Source organism: Benincasa hispida, chromosome 1, assembly GCF_027475165.1.
Source record: "Benincasa hispida cultivar pf3 chromosome 1, pf3_genome.v1.1, whole genome shotgun sequence".
Lineage (NCBI taxonomy): Eukaryota > Viridiplantae > Streptophyta > Magnoliopsida > Cucurbitales > Cucurbitaceae > Benincasa > Benincasa hispida.
In genome coordinates, this window is record NC_143478.1 from 20,503,111 (window position 1) to 20,527,485 (window position 24,375).

Consider the following 24,375-nt stretch of genomic DNA (forward strand, 5'->3'; position numbering starts at 1 on the left):
CTTGTAAGAGCTGCAACCTTTTAGGAGTTTTAGTGATTTTTCGGATTGGTTATATGCTAAAACAATTACTTGAAATTTATGTTATTAATGTGTTAATATCTAAAATAATTATTTCTTAAAATAAATGGAGGATTAAAATACACATTTTTAAATTTTAAAAATCAAAATGTTACGGCCAAAAAAAAGTATAATTCAACCGGCATTCGAGATGTGTTAGCGATCCTGAGATCCGTGGTTTTAAGTCCCTTCTCTTATTGTATTAAAAGATAAACCAAAATGTTCAAACTTGGAAGTTTCGATATCAAAATGTTTGTTCATAGACTAAAATTGAACAAAGGAAAAAAAAAGAAAGAAAGAAAGATAGATAAGAAATGTTGCAGGCTTGCAGCTTTTAATAAACAATGTTTTTTTTTCTTCTTTTTTTTGTTGGAGATGAAGCTTATAAAGGTGTGCCCTTTTGATTTACTATTATTTTCCTGAAGCTCATGGATTAGGTATTCAAAGGCAGCTTAAGGCCTGCAATAGCCAATTCATTAAACCAACAAATTTAATAATAACACCCCAACAGAAACCTAATTATTTAAAGATACCCTTTGTATAACTTACCTAGAAATAGTAAGCCTAAAAAATAAGATTGTCAGAAACCCAATACTTTGAGCCAAAAGCTCTTAGTAATTTACAAAATACACCAATTTTGATGAGCATATGTTGGTGAACTACAACTTAGTAAAAATAAATCTGAATGGGCAACAAATATTTACATTTTGATATCTGCGTGAATAATCTACAAGCAATTATTTGAAATACATGACGAAAAAACTAATAGCATATAGATCATTGCAGTTGCAGAATGCTTACGTGGGAGATGCTAAGGGTGTTTTTATGTGCTTTGTTAAGACCAGTGACTGGCAAAGGGATCACCTGCAGAAACCTGAACTCGGAGCACCTCGTGAACGGCACCTCGGCTAAGCACCCCAAGAACATCTTCCCCTTCTTCCGTTACGAGTTCTGCCAGAGAGACTCGACGGGTTTGTTGTTCGTCTCTCATACGGAATCCATAAAACCATCTTCCCAGCTTCCACCATTTTACACATATATACCTCTCTGCTACCTTGCATCTTTGAAGTGCTTCCATGACTTGATTGGCCTGCCAGACAGTTGAAAATAAACCCAAAAATTCAGTCGTTTCTTTTGTACCTGTTTTAGTTTTATCACTTCGAAAAATTTCAAACCACTAAGTTCTTCGGCTTCAACAATCGATATTTAATAGTAAACAAAAGTTTAAATTATAGAAAATATCCCTGAATTTTGCTCCTTGTTTCAAAAATACAATTGTACTTTAAAAAGTTCGAAACCATCCTTAGAGTAGAATTCCTTTAAAAGTTTAGACATAAATTAAGATTTGGATGTGATGATGACCTAAAATAGTGTGCTGGTCCAATTTTCCATTCTAGGTCAGCACCATACCAATCAGGTTCAATCTCAGTAAAAATATTCTAAAGAATTTCTACTAAAAGTATAGTTTTGGAACTTTTATGAAAGTTAAGGAGTAATATTGAAACTTTTGAAGGTGGATGTTTAACAAAAGACAAAAGTTTATGGATATTTTCTCTAATTTAACCTAAATAAAATCATGTGTATCCAGTACCATAAGTAATGGCCAAAAGGCAATCCAAAAGCTCCTAGCATTGACCATCCCACATACATGAAATAAACCCTCCATTGGTTTAAATCCTATTTTGAACTATAAACATTTGCTTTGGTCCTTAAAGCTCAAAACATTTTGTTTTAGTCCTGCCATTGATTTCTTACAAATTGTTCAGCAAAAAACTCAACATAGATATGTCAGTTATTTATCTAACGAGCAAATGTCCATGTAAACAATTATTAGAAGTGTGTATATCTAATAGAGAAGTACCAAATTTCAAAATAGACCTGGATTTCTTGATAAATGGCTACAGAAAATTGATAGCAAAGACTAAAACTGAAAATTTTATGCAAATTTAAGGGACTACAACAAAATATTCGAGAGTTAAGGACCAAAATAAAAAATTCAAAACTTAAGGGATCAATATGGAATGAGTTTAAAAGTTCACGAATAAAATATGAATTATACCGACAAATGATTAAACTAAAATGGCAAAAGCAGCAGAACATACAGGGACTTGAAGCCAATTTCTACAGTAGTGTAAGCCAACCAAGTTCAGCAGCTCATTAAGTTGAGGTTTGAAAAGCACCATTTGAGCATCTATAAAACTAAGCTTCAAATCCCACAAGCCACCAATTGTCCTGAGATAGTCTCCGCCCTCAATCGGGGTAGAAGGAGAGCATTGTTCTATAAACTTCACCGCTGCTTGGGCTCTTCCCAATATCTCAATATGTCTCTGGATGTACAAGCTTTTCCAACCCTGCAAGACGTTTCATTTTGTTTGTTCACAAACAGAAATGTCATAACGAATATAACAACAAAGACTTGGATAAATTGCCAACATAAGTTCAACTCAAGGCAAACATCCATTGTGTGTTGCACTAAAAAAACTAAACATTTCAGATGGGGATGGGGAAAAGCCTAATTAAACTACAGAACAAAACAAGCTTTCAAACTAAAGGTATAAGTAAATTCACGAATGAGACGGGCAAAACTTAAGTTCAAACTCAAGATAAAAACCGGTACACGTTTCCCTAAAAAGTTCAAACATTTCAGATAGGGATGGAGAAAATTCAAAGGGAGCAATTCAACTACATTTGAATTACGAGGCAGAAAGAACAAAAGCTTTCAAATCTCTGAATTGATTTTCAAAAAGCTAAAAAATCCAAGACACCATTATGGGAGGGATCATAAGGGCCAATACAAATCATAATAGGTTTAATAGAAACGAGGTCTTTAAGATTTAATAACTTACGAGTTTTCATGGCAACTAAACATAGTATGATCATGGATTAGAGAAACAGACACTAAAAAAAACCAAAGCAGGAATGAGACAGACAGAACTCACGTTCAACTCTAGATAAATATCCAATGTATGTTTCAGAAAATAGTCAAAACATTACAGATAGGGACAGAGAAAAATCCGAAATGACTCATTCAGCTACACTTGAATTAAGAGGCAGAACGAACAAAAGAACAATTCAAATCACTCAATTGATTCGAGAAACCTAAATATAAAAAAATAAGTAAAATTTTGATCCAATATGGGTTACGAATTCCTAAATTGAGTAGAACCAAAAAGAAAATGAGATAAACATAATGGAAAGAGCACCATGGAGATGGGGGATTGTGCAAGTGTTGACGGAGAAGAACCATTGATATAAGGCCATCTTTCCCTTGCCAGAGATTCCCACAGGTAATCGGAATCGCAGAGTTGCCTGCAAAACCGCGAACAACAGCCCAACGAACAAATGTCCGATGCCTTCGTTCCGAATCACAGCCCCGAATTACACAGAGAAAGATCGATTAATCCACAAACAATATTACAGTAAAGTACAAAGGATCAAAATTACATAAAACTCCATGGAACCTGAAGGGAAGAAGCAATTTTCAGCGCAGTGTCAATGGGAAGGTGATTCAAACCCATTTTGGATTGTTCTCGATTCTCTTCTTTCTCCGGGAAAACTTGTTAATGGAGATTGAAACTGGCAAAGCCCTGGAACGATGAATTTCATAGGAAGAAGAAAATCTAACAAGGAAATCCACCGATTGGATCGAATCCCTAACCGAGCTTGCTTCCGAACGGAGTATGCTGAAGTTGAGAACTGGAGGCGAAGCCTTTGACGATGGCGTCACACGTGGCGAGTTCTTGCACGCATCAAATTTCCTACGTAATTTTTCTTTTAGAAAAGTATTTTTTTTAAAATAAAAGAAAAATAAAATTAATTTTAACCCGTATGAATTTCCACGTAGTTACAAGTTATATAGTTGAACTATATATAGTAGCTACTCAAAAGTCAAAACTTCTAGGGACGTTTGTAACACAAAGCTAATTATTATAATCCAACTATAATTATTATAATCCTAATTCTTAAGTTATTATAGTTGGATTATAATAATTTATGTTTAGAAAATTGTAGCTAATAGTTAATACTGTAGCAAATGAGAATTTTGAAATAGTGTTAATTACAGTTAATTAGAGTGTGTTTGGAGTGAGAACTATCCTAGGACTATAATAAGCATCTCTTACTATAATAAGTACTATTTTGTATTCTCCAATTAGCTACAATAAACACTATTTCAAAATCCTCATTCGCTACGGTATTTACTATTTACTATGGTTTTTACTATTTTGCATTTATCATTTTCTTTATTTATTGCTACGGTGTTTGCTATTTTCTTCTCAAATTAAAATAGTTTACATTTCAAACATATACTATTATAACCCAAACTAAAATAATTTATACTCAAATACAGACTATTATAACTCAATTATAATAACTAATTCATTGCCTCAAATGTCCCTTTAGAGACTACAAAATATTTACTGTAGCAAGATATGGTTATTATAATATTTGGATAATCTATACCCTAAACGTTCTATTGATTTCACGTAATTGTGTGTATATATGAATGGTTTTTTTTTATAACAACAATTATATAGTGAAGATTGAATTAAGTAATAGTAATTTATGCATTTGTCCACTTAGATATGTTTGGATTGACCATCAAATTATTTCTTATACTTTGTTAAATGTTGCAATATTTACTACTTCAAATTTTACCATCTTGAACATTTAATGAATTATGAAACATATTTTTTGGAATAAATTGATGGAACTCTAGAAAAATAGATTTTTTTTAATAAATAATGACAAAAATAGGGTTTGGGGAAAATATTTTCAAAAATAGGTATTTTGGAAAAATATTGACAGATTTAGGGTAGTGAAATCGTGTACCCGGTACACAATTTTCATGTAGCATACTAATGTACCAAGTACACGAGTCCATTTAATTCAGTCAGCTGACTGGTTGACCGGTCAAGCGAACTCGTGTCCCCGGTACACGAGTTCGCTTATAAATTTTTTTTTATTTAAAGTATAAAAATTACTTTAGAATTGGGAAGCCCTTAGATTCTTATGATTTATGTTTGTATTATTTAGAAGAATGAGTTTTAGAAGGTTTGCATAATTTATAAGCTTGAAATTTGTAAATATTTGAATGTACAAATCTTTGAGATGAGTTTTGAATACTTTTGTATTTCTATTATTTCAAATTAATAGTTTAAGTAAAACACAAAAATATATTTGGCTTACAAAACTAAAATTCATGAATGGAAAATTTGTAATAAAAATGTTCTAATTTATGTGTTGGACAAACAAGACTAAAATTAGTATAACTCAATGGACATAAAATTTGTACTCTTGACTATGTTGATATTAAATAATATTTACAATTAGTTCTTTTGAGATTTGCAATTTGAAAATGATACAATGTGAGATTTAAAAACGACCCCCTGGCCCTTATTCCTCATGGGGGTTGTCTTCGTGTCCCTTTAAATTAGGTTCACCCCGTTGTCGTGCTCGTCTACGACAAATACCTCTTCGATCGGTGTCAGCAACATTAAGTCGTATTGTTTTGAATAATACTTCTACGTTCATTAATGTTTGCTAACACATTGAACCCAATTTTGGAAGGTTGTTCTGCATTGAATATTGTTGAACTTCGCCGATAAAATTATTCTGTAAAATAAAAAAAAAAAATATTAAACAATATTCATATTATATATATGGAAAACGTCTAATTTGAAATATCTTACCATGCAGTAATAGTAAGCGCCGTCTGGTGAGATAAATCGCCTCGTGATTGAATTGTACCAGGGAAAGTAGTCGTTTGATACAGCTGGCTCATCTGTTAATTCTCCCTGTGCACAATGATCATGTCGTCCATGCCAGTAGGATAAATACTCCGCATGGATTCAACGCCAGTCTTGGTCATGCTTACCCCTTAAATCGATTTGGCATAGTTTTGGGAGTGTATAGGACAACGAAGGTATCATTTTCGCATCTCGAACTGTCTCAGCACACGATCTGGATGATGCCACTCTACTATATAGAAGCATATAAAAGGGCTAACAGTCAACCAGATGTCTTCACCATCACGACAATAATCAAGTAATGATGACCAACTCTGTGAGTATGGCGTCCAAATAACCTGACAAAATAATAATAATAATAATAAGTATACATATAAAAAATTTTAAATATTCATTTATATACATATTTACTACCTGATTGGGCGTCAGCATGTCGAATGTTTTCCTGTACACGAGTAACATATTTGCTAACTGTTCAGAGACAGCTAATACACCACTCCATCTAAAATTATAAAAAATAAAATTAATTTATATTCTTATATAAAATGGTAACAAAATAAATATATGAATAAAATAATACTTGACACTAAATGGCCGATGATCTGGGGCCTGTAGTTGGGCTTGTCGTGCTACGATTGAAAATCGACTATAAGCCACACTTGTAATAGTATTGGTGGCCCCGCTATGCCTGCTATTTCCAAATAAAATGATAATTCTGGCCAATAATATGAGATTTTGATTTATCATTTACAGAAGTGTTGGAAATAGCAGGGCCACTGATACTATTACAAGTGTGGGTACACGAGTTCGCTTGACCGGTCAATAAAAAAAAATCGCTTGACCGGCCACTGATATTTTTATACTTAAAAAAAAAAAAAAATTATAAGCGAACTTGTGTACCGGGTACACGAGTTCGCTTGACCGGTCAACTAGTCAACTGACATGGTCAGCTGACTGGATTAAATGGATTCGTGTACCCGGTACACGAGTATGCCACATGAAAAGCATGTACCGGACACTACCCTAAATCTGTCAAATACTTTTTCAAAACACCTATTTTTTAAAAATATTTTTCCTCCAACCCTATTTTTGTCATTATTTATTAAAAAAAATTATTTTAAAATAAATTCAAAATAATATAAAAAATGATTATTTTTGACCGAAGAGTGAGGATCAAACTTCAGACTTTAAAATTGATAACCTCCATTCATGTAAGTTAATTTATGATCATGTTGGTAAAATTGTTATTTTTTTTGTTATTATTATTATTTAACAAAGTTTTGAAAATTTTGTTAAATGGTATGGATTAATCCGAGTTTAATTTGATGTCATTAATGAAATTCATTGGAGTTCATGGGTTGTTCTGAAGTTTGCTGACATTCATAGGTTTCTGGAAGACTTCTACTTAATTTTTCTTGAGAAGGCGACCTTAGCTAAAATTAGAGAGAGAATAAAAATTGCAACACATAAATGTAGGCATTTTCTCCTTTATTTCTTAGTTTAAATTATTATATAATTTTGAAAATGAAACTCGTTAAACATAACTTGAAAGCACGACATGTTAATTTTTTTTTTCAAGTTTAGAGATTTATTAAGTTAAAAATTTTTAAAATGTTAAATTCGAAGTTTAGTCTACAAAATTTTAATACTTATATCTATTTAGCATATAAACTCTCAAAAGTGTTTAAACTTTTATGTCTGTATCAAATAAGTTCCTAAACTTTAATATAGGTACAACTCATCGTTTGACATGTCATGTAAGGAAGACCAATATTTTAGATGTTTGAATTGAAGATCGTCCTCATATCGATACATTTATGTTTAATTATTGTTTTTCTAATGAAAAATAAGTTAGAATAATTTTTTTTTAGGATAATCATTTTTAATTAACTTTAAGGCTAATTTGACTTTTTAATTTTTGAATCTTTGTCTACAATAAATTAAAATAAAAAATAAAGAAACTGCAAGCAATTACACACATCTTGAAAAAAAACAATAATAACAATTAAACAAATTGAATAACATGAACATACCTCAACATTCAACGATAATAATTTATCATACTACAAAAATGAACTAACCAAATTCGAATTATTAATAAATAGAGTTCGAAAAATCCACAACAATGGCATGTACAACACAATAATATATAAATCCTACTTCAAATTCAACAACACAAAACACAAATCCTAAAAACAATCATGAACAACAAATTAATTTAAATCTAAAATTTGTTTTTTTTAGGGAACGAATATATTTAGAAATCGGCGAGACCACAAAGCAACACATTTACAAGTAAAATCCTGAAGCAGTAACAAACACGCGCGGTAATAAAGGCCTGAGAAGAGGAGCGTGAATCTACTTGCGAATTCGCGCGTGGAGAGATATAATAGAGATCCAAACGAGCAACACTAGCACGACGGAGGCAAAAAGGGACGCCGCCAAAGCTCCGCCGACGTGACGGCAGAATTTATCAAAGGCGTAACACACTTTGTCCCATCGCACGTGCGAGTTTCCCTTTAATCCTATGTATGCGACTCCACCTGCAGTCCCTGTGGCCGAGGCTACCACCCCCAATATCAACTGCACACAATTTCCAAAAAATTCATTATTTTTTATTTTTTTTGAAATTTTGTAGGGTTTATTTGGTAAGAACTATTCTCAAATTATAATTACCATCTTTTACTATCGTAAATATTATTTTATATTATCTAATTAGCTATGGTCAATCTTATTTCAAAATTCCCATATATTTTAGTATTTACTATTTGCTACCGTTTTTACTATTTTACATTCATATTTTTTTTTGCTACGTTATTTACTATTTTATTCTCAAACTAAAATAGTTTATACCTCAAATACCTACTATTATAAACTAAACTAAAATAATCTACACCAAAATATAAATTATTATAACCAAACTATGGTAACATAAGACTATAATAACAACCTTCATTGTCCCAAATACTCTATTAGTATCACAGTTTAAATATAAGAACGTAAATTTGAATATTGACTTTTCTTTTCTTTCTTTTTTTTTTTTTAAATAAGATTTCGAATTTGATTCATTCGATAATCATTAAATTTTTAAAAACTAAACCTGTAAATATTCATTGTACCTATTAATTTTTGTTTTTTTGGTTATTGTTATTTAACAATGTATGTCTTGTAACAAAAAGTTTTTGGTGATATTTTTAGATTTCTCCGAATGATATCATGTTAGCTTTATGTATTTTATTTTATTTTTTAAAAAAATTGAATACACGTAGAGTTGAGATTCCAATCATCAACATAAAGAAAGAAAAACGTCGTAAGAAATAAAAAATATATAATACAATATATTGCAAAAGAAAATTTTCTTAGCCTGAAATTATCAGAACTAGAGCTTACACGACATGCTCACATCTTAAGTAATTGAAATATGTGCATATTATTTATGTCAATTTTATATCACATTATTAATATATTTTTAAATTAGCTGGAAGGTAACATGAAAGAGAGCTCATAGGGTGGATTTTTTTTTTTTTTTTTTTTTTAAAGAACTATATTGCAAACGTAATTTTCTTGGATTTTTATTATACTAGATGTCTTAAAAATCATAGCAAACAAAATTAAAATCAGACATAAAAATCTAAAAAAATATATTTGTTTTTTCAATTTGAAAGAGGTTTTAAATTGCGTCTAAAATATAGTGAAAAAAAAAAAAACTAGAAATAGTAGAAAAAGTATAGATTAGAAAAATTAAGAGGGTTAAAATTAGTCTAAAATATTGATTTTTAAATGTTTAAATTTAATCACCATTAATTAACGGCAAATAGTGGAGAGAGACATTACCGTATCCCAGACAGCAAAATGAAGCAAGACCTTGGTTAAGCAATTGGGTTTAGTGATGACAAAAAGGGAGGTGAGGATAGTAGCAAGACTGTAAAGTGCCGCTAACGATAATGCAGCTACGAAGTATCTGTAAAATTTAACTCCACATCCTTAATTTCAGATTTATTTTTTAAAAAATACATTTAAACAACTTAATTAAATAGATTAACTAAAAAAAAATCAAATAAACCTTCCTATTAATTGAACTAAAAAATGACCAATTTAAAGAAAAGTAATCAATCTATCAATAAAAAGGTTTAGATTCAAATTTATCCATTCAAATATTGTATTAACTCTAAAAATAATGCCAATTTAGACTTTCATTTGGACAACATATTTCAAACGAATTAAAACTAACAAAATTTAATAGCTATTGATTTGTGGAATGTTAGTCGAATCTAATTCAATTTATTTAAATATATGTCCTTAAATAAGAATTTAGTGATTGAATTTTTATGCTTGTTGAACTAAAAAAAGTAAATAAAAAAATAATAATTGATGTTTAAATTTCATTGAATGGTCTAACTCCACTGAATTGTTTTCTTCCTTTTTAATCGTGAGTTGAATGGTTAAAATGCAATATCTAAAAAATGTTAAAAATGCAATTTTGATCCCAATAGTCTGGGATTTGTTATATTTTTATTCTTGTATTTTCCAAAGGTTTAATTTGATTTCTCATATTTTAAATAAATTTAAAATTAGTCACACTCTTGTTGATATTTAAAAAATTAAAAAAAGAAGAAGAATAAGAAAAACAATAAAAAAATTAAATAAAATTAGCCTCTTTTACTATTTTCTTTCTGAATTGAAAAAACAGTTTTACATTGTTGTATAAAAGTTATCATTATTGTAAGTAGTTTTTATAAAATTTAATTTTGGATGATTTTTTTTTTTTTTTAAGTATGCAAAATATTTTTAAGATGCATTGAAAAGTAAAGAAATATAATTGAATATTTAAATGTAATACGAAACCTAAAGTAGATAAATCAAAATGATAGTTTAATCTATAAAAATCAGTAACAAAAGAATGGAAATGCATTTATGCGAAATTTGAATAGGAAAAAATATTTAAATGCGCAGTTTGACTATAATATATAAAATTAATATATAAGAATCCACAAAGGTAAATAGGAATTAAACGTTGAAGGTTGAACAAACTTGCATGTATGATAATGAGTCTAATGACCAAATAAACAATTAAATGAAAAATCAAGCTTGCTACTTCGAATTTTCTCACCAAAATAATAATAATAATAATAATAATAATAATAAAAGTTTAAATACTACTTTAGTCCTTATATTTTTTGTTTTGGTTCATTTTGATTCTATACTTTCAAAATGTTAAGTTTGTTATCTATACCTTCAACTTTAATTCATTTTGATTTTTGTATTTTTAAAATGTTCATTTTAGTCGTTGAATTTTTAAAAAGTGACCATTATGGTCTATTCATTTCCATTTTTACTTCACTTTCAAGAGATCGATAGTTATTTTTTGAGAATACAAAAATAAAAATGAGCCAAGATTGAAAATATAGGGATCAAAATGAACATTTTAAAAGTCCAAATACCAAAATAAACCAAAATAAAAAAAAATACAAAGACCAAAGTAGTATTTAAATCGATAATAAATAATTGACCACAAATGCCAATAATATTTATTAGATTTAATTTATTATTAATTAAAAAAAGGAAAAAAAAAAAAAAAAAAGAGGTCTATGATAATAGAGTTGAATTTGGACTATTTTGGTCACCATACAACTTCTCTCGGGGGTTTTTCTTTATATTATTAGGTATATGCAAATTGCAAACAATAATATTATTCAATTTAACTTTCATGCAAACAATCAATTATCCCAATATTATTCTACACTATTACAAACTGTTAATATGGAAACATATTTTATCTTTATTTTAAAAACTATATTCTTAAGAGATAAATATTTATAATAGTTAAATAATTAGAAATATTTTTAAATATAGTAAAATGTTGTTGTCTATTATGATAGATTGTCCATCACTGATTTATAAAGAAATTGACTCATTCTCGTATGTTTGAAAACAACACTTTTTAAAAGATATTTTTTTTCTAATTTATTTTAATGATTAGAAAATAGGAAAAGTAAAATACATGTAAACAATCTATATATATAGCATATAAATTACCTATTTAAAGAATTTATATAGTTTTTTTAGTACAATAAAAATGAGTTGAAACTAAAGACTTTATACCAATTAAGTTATGTTCACATTAACAAATAATTTAAGTACTAAAATTAGTAGGTGCTTTTAGGAATATCAGATTTTTTAATCCCTCCAAACAAAAAGGATAAATATTATATTAAATTTATATACTTTCAATATTTTAAAGTTAAAAACACTTTTATTTTAGTAATTTAATTCCGAAATTTTAATGGGTAACGATTTAATAATATAAATTTAGTTCATTTATTTTACAATTAGACAACTATTAGTTTCCATCCTGGAGAATATAAATATGATTTAATAAAATTTTGTGTAGGTGTAGAATGATAAATTAATTGAGAATCAAATTAACTTTTAAATTATGAAGATTAACTTACTATGCTGTAAAAATTACAACATAATTTTGATGAAATTGTTTAGAGTAGAGACTAATTAAATCCCTATCAATTTAAGTTCATTTGAAAGTTTAGACCAAAATATTTTTTAACAAGAAAAAAATATATTTCAACCAAAAAAGGAAAAGTTTCGAAAGAGAGGAGAAAAAAAAAAAAACTCACATGAAAGCAGGGGAATGGTCGAACTTGGCCTGGACAGGGATGCCCGGCGGGACGCCCCGGAGTTTATTGACGACGGTCTGTTTACTATTGACCATGACCACCACACTCGACACCGCCGCCGCAAAAACCACTAATCTCAGCCCTACACTGGCTAGAAACAAGTTCACTCCACCACTAGCAGCGGTTGAGGGCGGCGGAGGTGGCGGCGCGGCCTTGGCAGACTCAGGCTCGGCTGAGGCCATTATGGGAAGGAAAAAAGTGGATAAAGAGAATTAAATTAGTTTCAGAAAGAAAGAAGGAAAGAAAAATGGATGTAATTACGAAAGAGAGGGAAACTGGGGTGTATTATATATAGTTAATTACGTATTAAGAAATGGATTAATAATTTTTTTAATTTGGTTGGAGTTTCCTGCACGTCAACTAAAATGTGAATATGGATAATTATATTCTTTTGTTCAAATTTGTAAAATTTCGTGTATGAAACGAGGAAATTTCTTATATCCTTTTTTTTTTTTCTTTTTTCTTTTTTTGTGATTAATTATATGTTGTTGGTCAGATTTGTTTGGATTTTTTCTTTTTAATTTAATTTTATTTTTTTGGGTGAAAGCCCATACAGAGAGAGAAAAAGAGGAGAGATTTTGTGCCTCGTTGGAGGGATATTTTTGCATTAAAATGTTAGTTCGTGTCCAAGAAAATTGTATTTTCTTTTTATTTAAAAGTTTTAGATTTAGTTTATAGGTTTCAAAATGTAATCGTTTTATCCTTAAATTTGGATTTTTTTTTTCAATTTGATTCATACGTTTCAAGATTTAGGTTTCGTTTAGGATAACGGTAGCTTTTAAAATCATTGCGGTTAGCATTTCTTTCTTAAAAAACAGTTATGGAAGGAAGTAAAATAGTATTTGATAAATTTTATTTAAAATTAGAAAAACTAGTTACGTTGTTAAATAAATTAATATTAAATTGGTGAAGTTTAATTATATGAATCAAAGTAAACTTATTATTTTAATCATTTTCACATCGATAATTAATTGATGGGGTTGTTTACAAATTACAAATAATAGTAAAATTTAAAAGTCTATCTGTCATAGATTGCAATAAATTGCGATAAATTAGTATATGTGTCTATCTATCTGTCAGGATAGATGCAGATAGTAGTCTATCGTGATCTATTGCGGTCTAATAGACTGTGATATTTTGTTATTATTTGTAAATATTTTGAGTAGTTTTGTAATTTGAAATAATTTTCCTAATTGATAATTTATTATATTACATATTTTTAAAAAAATTTATATGATTTGAATTTAAGCTAATTTCGTTAAATTTAAATTATTTGATAAAAGTTTAAGAAAAATAATTGTTATTAAAAATGAATCAATTAAAATTTGAAAATATATTTGAAAAAATATATTAATATGGAAAAATATTATGGAGATTTTTAAAAATAGAAAAATAAAGAAAATTATTTACAAAAAATAATAAAATTTTAATTTTATTTAATAAAGGTGGATAGAAGTCTATCAGTACTTATCCGTGTTAGAAACTGATAGAAGTTTATCATTCATAGATGCTGATAGTAGTTAGTATCTATCAGTATTTTTTTTTTTTTGCTATTTCTGTAAATAATTTAACATTTTTTCTATCTATGAAAAATTTTCAATTATTATTATAATATTTAAATGATTAAAATTTTAGCATATTTTTAGAGCCGAATTTAATAACGACTACTATCAACTTTCACAAGTTAGTTATTTTTTTTTTTAGAAAAAAAAGTGGTTAAGATTTTCACAAAATAACTTTCTATAACTGCAAATGCAATCCCAAACGGAGCCTTATACTTTTAATACCGATTTTCTTTTACTAATACTCACTTTTATTGTTTAATGTTAATTTCTATAAATTAATTTAAAAGAATTAAAGAACTTGAAAAATTATAATTAACTAAGTTTTCTTATGTTTCATGACTATTGAATTAATATTTAAATTTCACTTCATAACTAATCAAATTAGGTACTTAGTAAAAAATCAAAATTATAAAATAAATCTTGAAATCTAGTCACTAAATTGAAACAAAACTTAAATTTAAGAGTAAATCATAATATTAATTTTGAAATTTAAGGATTAAATCGAAATTAAACTCAAAATTTAAAGACTAAAAGTAGAACATTTTGATAACTTAATAACCAAATAAAAATTAAGAAACAAAAACTTGGAGGACAATAAAATATTAACCCCTATCAAGGGAAGGATTATACCTTGTTTTTCATGTGTGTATATATATATATATATATAGGGATGAAATCGAATTTAATTTTGACAAATTAATGGTTTGACTTCGAGTATGTGTACTAACTAATTACTAACATCTTTACACAAACATGATTTTCAGTCCAATGAATTTAAGACAATTTCAATTGTTTATATATATATATTAAAGTTCAAAATGAACTAAATTGTTACAAAATTGAAAATTTATTATAAATTAAAGTATGAAATTTAAATTGTTACTACAACAAAAAGTTTAGAGACTAACTTATTAAAATATGAGTCTAAGAATTGCCTATAAGATTGTTGTGTTATTATTTGGTACCTTTAATATATTTTTTAAATGATGTATTTAATTATTATTTTTTTTTATTAATTATAATATATTTTTACTACATATTATACATCTGATAAATCATGTTATATGCAAAATTTTCCCCTGACAATTTATTTGTTTATTTTTTAGTACATTTAAAATACATATTTCTTCAAACTAGCTATAGGGAAAATATCAGTACTATGAACTATAATTAAAAGTGGCTTTTTGAAGGCAATATCTCTAGATCCATCATAAAATTAGATAATTCATATTTTATTTAGATGAAATTTTATGAGATTAGGTAGGACTTGTGTTGAGTTTGGTATCAAATTTAGAAAGAAGTGGTTTAATTAACAAAAAGAGTTTGATCATCAGCTTCTTTAGCTAATAAGATAAGGTTAAGTTTGGTTTGAGAATATCCCATTTGGAAACCCATTTGAAAAATGTTGATTGTTTTGAAGTGCAACTTTTTTTGGATATAGTAAAAGAAAAAGAAAAAAAAAAGTTGAGGATCATATCCTATGCATTTTCTTGGAATCTAATTTATTAAAAAGTCAAATTCCAATGTGAAAATAAAAAGTCAACCCTAATTTGTAGGATGAAGCGGATTGTTCAGAAGAATTAATTGAAGTGTGCACAAATTGACTCATACGCTCATGAACATTAAAAAAATATAAATAAAAAAAATAAAATTACATTTATATAAACGAGTGAATGCTTAGTAATGACTTAACGTGTGTTATAGAAAGTCTTAGATGGAAAACTATCACATTAAGTTTGTAAGATAAACGGGACCGACTGTGTTCTCTTGGGGGCATGTGTATTTTAAAGGAAGCCAAAAAGAAAAGCTTACTTCTTATTAGCTCATCTTTATATCAGGCTTTGACAACATATATATCGATGACAACCATGCAACGCTTGTATGAAAGTCAATACCAATCTATTTAAGGAAATGATTTCGTTGTTCATTTGTCCAGAACTTCCATAATGGAGATGTCATCGTTGCAAGATCTCTTCGTTTATCTTGATGAAATTAGAATTTTATTCTATAAAATTAATTTTCCAAAAAAAAAAAAAAAAAATTGAGTTAAATATCTTTTCATTTACATTTTTCGTTGGTTTAAACGTCTTTATCACTATTAATTTATAGCTTGCTATTATTTACTAAAAACAAATAAATAATAAGTTATGAGCTTTAATCATATCTTAGCTAGAGACGACAATACAAATTAATTTTTTTTTTAACCAACAATTGCCCAACTCAAATTAAAAAAATCTAAATTAATTAAAATTATATTCATATTATTAAAATGATAGTCAGTGAGATAATCATAAAATGATTGACAATATCTTCAACGATGAAGCACTTCTTTGATGGTTGGTGGTTCGTTATTTTTTTTAATTATTTTTCTGAACAAATAGAAAAAAGAAAATTAAAAAAAAAATGTGATGGAAATGGAAACATTTTTTTAAAATTATATTAAAATCAAAGGATTGTTTTGCAAGTAACATTGCTTTGAAAATTGTGAGCAAACTCTAAAAATTGAAAAGGATATTTGATTTATCCTCTAAATCAACTGATTTTTATTTCACAATACTTTAATTACCTTTTCTTTAGTCAAAATCTGGCCACCTACGGCAACTACCATTGGATTACGTGTTTTTCTCCTTTTTCTTTCCTTTTATAATAATAATAAAAAAAACTTTTTTAAAGACATTCATAAAAGTTCACTTCAAAAGAGTAATAGAACCGATATAAGTCACCAAAAATAATATCCAAGATCCAACTCGGGAAATAGAAAGACCGACTACACCCAACATCTTCCAAAATGAAAGAATCACAAAAACTAGTAGAATTTACCAACAATATTAAGGGCTATATAGTGAGCAACCCTATTATACTCACGAGGACAAAACGAGAAGGAGATAGGACCCAACTGACTCGCCAAATTCCAAATCTCGACAATTGCATTCTTTATCTCAGTAAAATCTTTTGAGCAATTGTTTAGCAAGTTCACCATCTTCTCTTGTTCACCTCCTTCTGTCTCCTTAGTGAAGGAAAAAAGTTGGAATTTATCGTATTCAGATTTGTAATATTTTTCTTTTGAATATAAATGGATTCTTACAAAATTTTATTGTCATTCACTAAATCACAAATCAACAACTTCTCAATTGTTTATTGATCTTTTTTAAAACTTTGTTTAATCCTTAATTAGTTTTTAAGTTTTTAGATTTGTGTTTAAAGTAATATAAAAAATGTCTAAACTTTTAATTGTACCTAAGTAGATTCTTAAAATTGAAAACATGTCTAACTAGTTTTCTAATGTGTTAATTTTGAAAACATCAAAGACTTGTGTGCGCTCGAGCACGTGTTACCAAACCAAGCATGTTTATGCCTTTTGTTTTAATAAAATACAAATTTGGTTAAAAAAAATATGAAACAAATACAAACATTGCTCCATTTTTCTTTATTAAAAGGAGAAATATAAACATAAAAATAAGAAAAGAAATGTTACCTGAAGACGCATCAATAATTCTGCCCAAATATTTAATATCCATACCTTGCAACATCTTTATTAAGAATTTAAAAAAGACACAACAAAGTTATTTTTCTTTTATCTCCAAACTAGTTAATTAAGGTTTTGTTCCCTAACTATTTGTTTTTTTTCTTTTAGAATTAAGTCTATTTTATTCATATTTCTTAGGATCTGCATCTTTCTTTAAGTACAATGGTTGAATTCTTAGTCAAATTTCAAAAATAAAAATAATATTTTGAAAGCTAGTTTTTTTAGTTATCAAATTTTGGCTTGGTTTTTTAAACTATTGGTGAAAAATAGATAACAAATGAAGAATTTTGGAAGTGGAAGTAGTGTACATAGACTTAAAAATAAAAGGATTACCAAACAAAGCCTAAATTATCAATTTTCATTGAAAACTTTCAATTTATTGAAATTAGACTCTCAACTTAGATTGATATTGATATTTATACCATTTAATTTATTAAATTTCCACCCATCATTTAACCAAAATATATCTTCATATTTTTTTTTTTAACAAATAAGAGACTATAACAAAACCCACAACCACTTAGTTACATAATACATCATTTTCAAGAATAGAGGAAATTCACGAGGGAAAATCAAGAGCCCAAAAAATGATACCTTCTCCCAAAGAGGAAGAATCAAGCGACACATTAGTATATTTAAAAAAAAAAAAAAAAAAATCCTTCCCTCGCCAAAAAATGCACCACTAAACTGATTTTTCTATAGCATTTAACAAAAGAAACATGCCCCAGTTGAAGTGCAGTTTCTTTAATATCATCAACAATATTGTTGTTTTCTGAGAGAACAGTCAACTCTTTGTTAAGGAGCTTGATAATATCCTCAACGTCAGATTCCTCCATGATTGGCAGGAGAGAGGACGAGCCAAAGAAGTTAGATAAACTTCTGGTTGGAAATGGCTTTTAGGGTTAGGTCCGGAGGAAAAGTTAAGAAGAGTGTTAAGTTTTGTCCCCACATGGATAGGTTTAGAATTGCCTAAAGGGTATAAATATCAAGGCATTCCAGTTGAGAATCCAAAGTGTGTTGATGGTGGCAGTATAATCCTTTCACCACACGTGGGCGTTGCCGCCGTTCGTCTAATCGAACGGGTGGATTCGGGTAACTGCGCTTGCATGAAAAAAGAACTAAAATTTTATTACTTATCCTTTTAATTTTTTTAAAAAATTATTATTAAATCTGTTTATTATTATTTTGTTGGTTGTTCATTTTTGCTCGTTATCGGACCGTTCGGATTTTGACCGTTCATTTCTTCTTCTTTTGTTCCGAGCAATCTTCTCATTGGTTCTAGTCCATTCTTTGACGAGTGCACGTTTGAATTTGGAGGTTGCGTTAACCTTGGAGAGCAATCAACATTAGTGTTTAGCACCAAAGTCGCGCCGTAATTGCTTTCAGGGTAGTGGTTTCTCCACGGCGCAGCAACACTTCGTGACATATGTTCTAGACATCTATTCTAACAATCTAAAAGCAATTATCCAGATGTCAATCAAGAATGGTAAGGTTTTCCCCGATTTGTCTAAACTCGAACCACTGGACGAAGAAAATTATTGCCGCTGGTCTCAAAAGTTATTGATCTTCTTCGAGCAGCTGGAGATTGATTACATCTTCACCACATAAATGACTATTGATATCGAAAAGGTGATCACTATCTTTAATCCAGAATCCTCCAAACAACCTTCTGATGTTTCTGATCAATCAAAGTAGTCCTCCACGATTGATTTTGATAAGTACGAAAAAGACAACAAAACAGTTCGTGGCCATTTGTTGAATCATATGACAAATTCGATGTTCGATTTGTTTGTGGTCCAAAAGTCAGCAAAGATAATTTGGAGTACGTTGGAGTCCCGATATGGAGGAGATGATGTTGGTCGCAAAAAGTACGTTGTTGGTAAATGGCTATAATTCTAGATGACAGACGAGAAACCAGTACTGGAGCAGATACATGAATATGAAAATTTGGTGGCCAACATTCTGGCCGAGGGCATGAAAACGTGTGAGATTCCCCAAGAAAATGTGCTGCTTGAGAAATTTCTCCCATCTTGGAGCGATTACAGAAATCATCTTAAACACAAAAGGGTCTGACACTTCAGGAGCTGATCACTCACATGCGTATGGAAGAAGCCAACAAGCTAAAAGATAAGCTATTTTTTTGAAAACCTAAATTCAATTAATGCAACTTGGTTGAATCTTTTGCTGTTAATAAAGACAGGTCAAAAAATCATAAGAAGAAATCTGGAAAGAATAATTCTTCTAAGAAGAATGGACGTCACAAAATTGTTGGTGGGAAGATTGAAAAGAAAAAATTGATTTGCTATATCTGCGGGAAGCTAAGGCATAAATCCTACCAATGTAGTTAAAGGAAAGGAAAGCCAAATCAGCAACTTGCACCACAAGCTAATCTTGTTGAACAAGGTGACGTAATCGCTACTGTTGTAGAAGGAAACTTGGTGGAAAACAAAATTGACTGAATACTTGACACTAGAGCTTCGAAACATTTCTGTTCAAACCAAGAGCTCTTCTATGACTACGAGGACATTGTTGAGAGAGAGTGTGTTTTTATGGGTAACTCAACCACGTAGGAGTGCTTGGAAAAGGAAAGGTTCTTTTAAAATTAACCTTTGGAAAAACTTTATCCCTAAGTAATGTATGGTATGTAACTTCCTTATGTAGGAACTTGGTATCTGGGAATCTGTTGAATCGGGCTGGACTTAAGGTTTTCCTAGAAGCTGACAAGGTTGTTCTCACTAAAAATGGAAACTTTGTTGGTAAGGGATATCTTGCTGATGATTTTTTTGTACTAAATACTGTCCCTTTTACAAATATGCTGAATGCAAGTGCTTCTAATTCTGCTTACATAGTTGAGTCACTTGATATGTGGCATGGTAGACTAGGTCACATGAATATTGCATTAGTTAAGAAACTTAAGGATTTAAAATTGATTGTTGCATCTGAAACATATAAAACTAGTATGTCCTGTTTGTGTAGAAACAAAGTTTATCAAGAAATCTTTTACACTTGTCACATCTATAAGTATAGAATTACTAAAACCGATTCACTCTGATTTAGCTGATTTAAAAAACACGACAAGTAGAGTTTAAAAAGTTACTACATTTCTTTTGTTGATGATTTTTTTTATAGATATATTAAAATCTATTTTTCAAAGACAAAAGATGAAATTGGTATTATGTTTTTGAAATATAAAGTAGAAGTAGAGAACTAGGTAGATAATAAGATTAAAAGGTTAAGATCAGATTGAGGTGGTGAACATAGTGATAATACGCTTAAATAATTTTGTGAATCAAATAGAATTATTCATGAATTTAATGTACCTTATTTACCACAACAAAATGGTATAACATAATGTAAAAATAGAACTCTTAAGGAAATGATGAATGCTAGTCTGATAACATGTGGAGGGAAACTGTGCTTTCTGCCTGTTTTATTCTTAACAGGGCACCATATAAGAAACTGGATAAGACACCTTATGAACACTGGAAAAGATATGCACCTAATCTCAATATCTAAGGGTGTGAGGATGTTTGGCTAAGGTAACATATCCTGTATTCAAGAAACCTATAGTAGAATCTAAAACTTTTGATTGTGTGTTTATTGGTTATGCATAACATAGTGTTGCATACAGGTTTATGTGCTTGAATTATAGATCTGTATGTGAATATAGGGATGCATAATTTTTTTAGCATGTTTTTCCATTGAAAAAGGAAAACACTGAATCTTTTAGAACGACTAATTGTGAGTGATTATGTGTCCATGCCTTCTTTGTCTAATAGTATGCATGATATAGCTTCTAGTAGTATATATGACATTGTAGATGTTAGCACCATAGATAGAATGTATGATATAGAACCTAGAAGAAGTAAGAGATAAGGAATTGAGAAAAATTTTGGTCCTGATTTTTTAATTACTTTTTTAGTTGAGAGGCCAAATAATATTGATTATCAGTTTGCATATCTGTATCTAATAGATGAGGTTCCTAAAACTTACCAAAAAGCCTTAAGTTCTGATAGCACAAAAAATGTGCTTTTCCTCATCTTAATTCTAGGTCGTTACTATGTTTAATGTGTTTATTTGATGATTTTGTAGGTATTGAGCATCTTGGAGTTAAAATGAGTTGCTACGAGCTATTTGAGATTAATTTGGAGCAATTAGAAGCTAATTTGAGCAATCGGACTTCAAAGGGATGTGAACAGACGAAAACACCCCTGGAGCGTTGCGACGCTCAAATGAGCGTTGCGCAATACTATAAGGCAGTAGCTACCTATTTTGTGCAAAACAGAGCAGTGTTGCAACGCTATGAATTGAAGACGGAAGTGCGCTACAAGGCAGAGTAGTGTTGCAACGCTAATCTGTGCAGCGTTGCAACGCTGCGACACTGCCCTATATATAAGCCAAGAGCGCGCCCACCTTCAGCCTCTAGTTGAATTTCCCCTATTGTTTCACCTCCACTTTGTATTTTGGGCGTTTCTTTAGTGGTTAATCGAGTAGATGCTAGATTGTAGCTTTTCATCCTCCATGGAAAGGTAAGATTTTGGTTTATTAGTTTAGGGATTCGGAGGAACTCAATGTAATTTCTTGAGATTTCGATTTATTGATGTATACAAACTTGTCTATGGGTTTAATTCGAATTTACATTTATGAATTGCATAATTTTAATTATTGATTGACGCCCAATAATTTTGTTGTGTGATTGTAATGCTTTATGATTAACTTGTAATATTTGACACATATTTATAAGTTAATCCCAATGGAAGCAATAGGTTTCTTAGGCAAAAAGGACCGCTCCTAGCAACTTGAAGAAAAACCACAGTGATTGTTTAATTAGACATTGGAAGTTAAACACTGATCTTAGCATAATCCCTAGAATTTAATGCGATTTGTTAATTTGTATGGAGTGGACTCATTTTCTATGCATTTTGATTAATTAGATAATTTGGACCATTGGTTGGGATTCCAATTAATTGTGCCAAGCATAAATAAGAAGTTTAAATCATAAATTGGTTCAATGATCTAAATTATATTGGGTGAATCCATTCCTCTAAACTAAGATATCTCGATTAATTGCGCTTCTATCTTTTATTTTTCTTGCACTTTATTTTATGCAATTTCAATTATCCATCCACACCAACCCTTTTTCCCCCAATTTATCTCTTTAACTGAAAACAAGCTTTGATGAACTAATCTTTCGCTCTTCCCTGAGGTTTGACCCCAAACTTGCCGCTTGTACTACCAGTTAGTATAAGTAGTTAGTTCGGTGATTTATAAATATTATTTACGTAGGTGCAGGTTTACGAGCGACGGTAAACTCAACCCTACCAAGTTATGTAGACTCTAGTTTATGGAAGGGAGCTATTAAGAGTGAACTGGATTCTCTAATCATGATTCAAACTTGGAACTTAGTAGATCTTCCAAAAGAAAGTAACTCATTAAGTGCAAGTGAATTTCCAAAAGGAAAATGAGACCAGATGGTTCAATTGAAAGATACAAGGCTAGATTGGTAGTAGCAGGGTATACACAAAAAAAATATATTAACTACTTTGACACGTATTCCCCTGTAACAAAAATAGTTACTATTAGAGCCTTGATTGTACTGGTTGCTATCCACAGACTTCTAATCCACCAAATTGATGTAAAAACAATATTCCTCAATGGTGATCTAGAAGAAGAAATCTATATGATACAATTTGAAGGCTTTATAGTTTCCGGTCAAGAAAACAAAGTATGTAAACTAAAAAAAAAAAAAATCTCTTTATGGTCTTAAACTAGCTCCTAAACAATGGTATGAAAAATTCAATGATACTTTGATAAACAATGAGTTTAAGGTAAACTCCTCAGATATGTGTTTATTCAAAGTTGTTTGGAGCTGAGTGTGTGATTATATGTTTGTATGTTGATGACGTGCTCGTCTTTGGAACAAACATGGAGAAGATACATAATACCAAATTGTTATTGTCTTCCCATTTCAAAATGAAAGATTTAGGGGAAGCTGACGTAATACTTGGTGTTAAGATAAGAAAAACTGAAAATGGTTTTTCTCTATGTCAATCACACTATATTGAAAAATTATTAAAGAAGTTTAACCGCTTTGATGATCCTCCTACAATAACTTCTTATGATGCTAGTATAAGTCTTAAGAAAAATAAAGGTGATTGTGTATCTCAGTTTGAATATGCAATGATTGTAGGTAGTGTTATGTTTTTAATGAACTATACCAGACCTGATTTTGCATATTTGTGAGTAGATTGAGTAGATATACACATAATCTTGATAAGGATCATTGGAGTTCTCTTCGTTGTTTGTTAGGATATCTTAAAGGAACCATGAACTATTGTTTGCATTTTAAAAAATTCTCTGTTGTATTAGAAGGCTATTGTGATGCAAACTGGGTATTTGATAATGACAAGGTCAGTTCTACAAGTGGATAGAGGTGTACATGGGTTGGGTTGAGTGTGTTTTTTTGGACCAACTCGAGTTGATGATCCAAAGAACCAAAATAAAGTCTCTAACCCAATCCAACCAAACCCTTAAAATTCAGGTTGGGTTGTCTGGTTATAATTTATTTTTTTCTTTTTAATTAAAAATATGTAAATTCTGGTTGGTCGAGTTGGCAACCTAAAGAACCTAAATAAAGTCTCTAACCCAATCCAACCCAACCCTTAAAATTCGGGTTGGGTTGGGTTGTCTGGTTATAATTTATTTTTTTCTTTTTTAATTAAAAATATGTAAATTTATATACAACACACGACTAATAACTACAATATCATAAAATTCAAACGCTAAAT

At 29.6% G+C, this 24,375-nt stretch overlaps 2 protein-coding genes and 1 long non-coding RNA gene across 3 annotated transcripts; all 3 read right to left on the bottom strand.

Moving 5' to 3' along the window:
* Window positions 1–634: 634 nt before the first annotated feature.
* LOC120082593 (F-box-like protein) lies at window positions 635–3,810 on the bottom strand. Its single transcript, XM_039037877.2, has 4 exons — window positions 3,519–3,810; window positions 3,261–3,410; window positions 2,160–2,408; window positions 635–1,147 (listed from the first exon to the last, which is right to left on the bottom strand). The coding sequence occupies exons 1-4, from the start codon at window positions 3,573–3,575 to the stop codon at window positions 893–895; spliced, it is 711 nt and encodes a 236-aa protein (XP_038893805.1). The 5' UTR covers window positions 3,576–3,810; the 3' UTR covers window positions 635–892.
* A 1,522-nt stretch (window positions 3,811–5,332) lies between these two features.
* On the bottom strand, window positions 5,333–6,656 carry LOC150038314 (uncharacterized). The gene is made up of 2 exons (XR_016527376.1): window positions 5,748–6,656; window positions 5,333–5,670 (listed from the first exon to the last, which is right to left on the bottom strand). It is a non-coding gene; the product is annotated as an uncharacterized LOC150038314 (long non-coding RNA).
* Window positions 6,657–7,876: 1,220 nt separating this feature from the next.
* LOC120092077 (CASP-like protein 1D1) lies at window positions 7,877–12,790 on the bottom strand. The gene is made up of 3 exons (XM_039050281.2): window positions 12,437–12,790; window positions 9,639–9,765; window positions 7,877–8,387 (listed from the first exon to the last, which is right to left on the bottom strand). Exons 1-3 carry the CDS (start codon window positions 12,676–12,678, stop codon window positions 8,163–8,165), a joined length of 594 nt encoding a protein of 197 aa, XP_038906209.2. The 5' UTR covers window positions 12,679–12,790; the 3' UTR covers window positions 7,877–8,162.
* Window positions 12,791–24,375: the final 11,585 nt, after the last annotated feature.

Excerpts from the sequence above, each read along its gene's own strand:
- LOC120092077 (XM_039050281.2), bottom strand. The coding sequence starts at position 12,678 with ATGGCCTCAGCCGAGCCTGAGTCTGCCAAGGCCGCGCCGCCACCTCCG. Across the intron at positions 9,766-12,436 it reads GACCATTCCCCTGCTTTCAT|ATACTTCGTAGCTGCATTAT; the intron begins GTGAGTTTTTTT and ends TAAATTTTACAG. Across the intron at positions 8,388-9,638 it reads ATTTTGCTGTCTGGGATACG|TTGATATTGGGGGTGGTAGC; the intron begins GTAATGTCTCTC and ends AATTGTGTGCAG.
- LOC120082593 (XM_039037877.2), bottom strand. The coding sequence starts at position 3,575 with ATGGGTTTGAATCACCTTCCCATTGACACTGCGCTGAAAATTGCTTCT. Across the intron at positions 2,409-3,260 it reads CACAATCCCCCATCTCCATG|GGTTGGAAAAGCTTGTACAT; the intron begins GTGCTCTTTCCA and ends AACGTCTTGCAG. Across the intron at positions 1,148-2,159 it reads GAAATTGGCTTCAAGTCCCT|GCCAATCAAGTCATGGAAGC; the intron begins GTATGTTCTGCT and ends ACTGTCTGGCAG.